This window comes from Penaeus monodon, chromosome 34 (assembly GCF_015228065.2).
Source record: "Penaeus monodon isolate SGIC_2016 chromosome 34, NSTDA_Pmon_1, whole genome shotgun sequence".
NCBI classification, from domain to species: domain Eukaryota; kingdom Metazoa; phylum Arthropoda; class Malacostraca; order Decapoda; family Penaeidae; genus Penaeus; species Penaeus monodon.
In genome coordinates this window covers 33,347,143-33,347,397 of record NC_051419.1, presented here as the reverse complement: position 1 = coordinate 33,347,397, position 255 = coordinate 33,347,143, and the positions used below count along the sequence as shown (strand labels likewise).

The window sequence follows — 255 nt, the reverse complement described above, 5'->3', positions numbered from 1 at the left end:
CCAATGGGTTAAACAGGAAACCTGATCAATTGTTAAAATATGGAAAGTGGAGAGATACTAATTCTTTTAATCCTTATTAGGAAATGGGTGGCAGGAAAGATGACTTCGATGACAGCGATGCAGATGAGAATGATCCCTACATGCGACGTGTTCGTGAAGAGGCTAAGGAACGTGATGACGACGACGATGAGGGATCCAGTGAGGATGAGGACTTCGCACCAGGAGAGGAAGGAAGTGATGTGGCAGAGGAGTGAG

General features: G+C 45.9%; 1 protein-coding gene across 1 annotated transcript in view; it reads left to right on the top strand.

The window, feature by feature from the left end:
* LOC119594755 (FACT complex subunit Ssrp1-like) overlaps positions 1-255 on the top strand; it is a gene marked incomplete at its 3' end in the record, with an annotated part of 12,340 nt that overhangs the window by 10,660 nt on the left and 1,425 nt on the right. Inside the window, 1 exon segment of the mRNA XM_037943847.1 lies at positions 81-250. Within this exon segment, the coding sequence (XP_037799775.1) occupies positions 81-250 (170 nt within the window).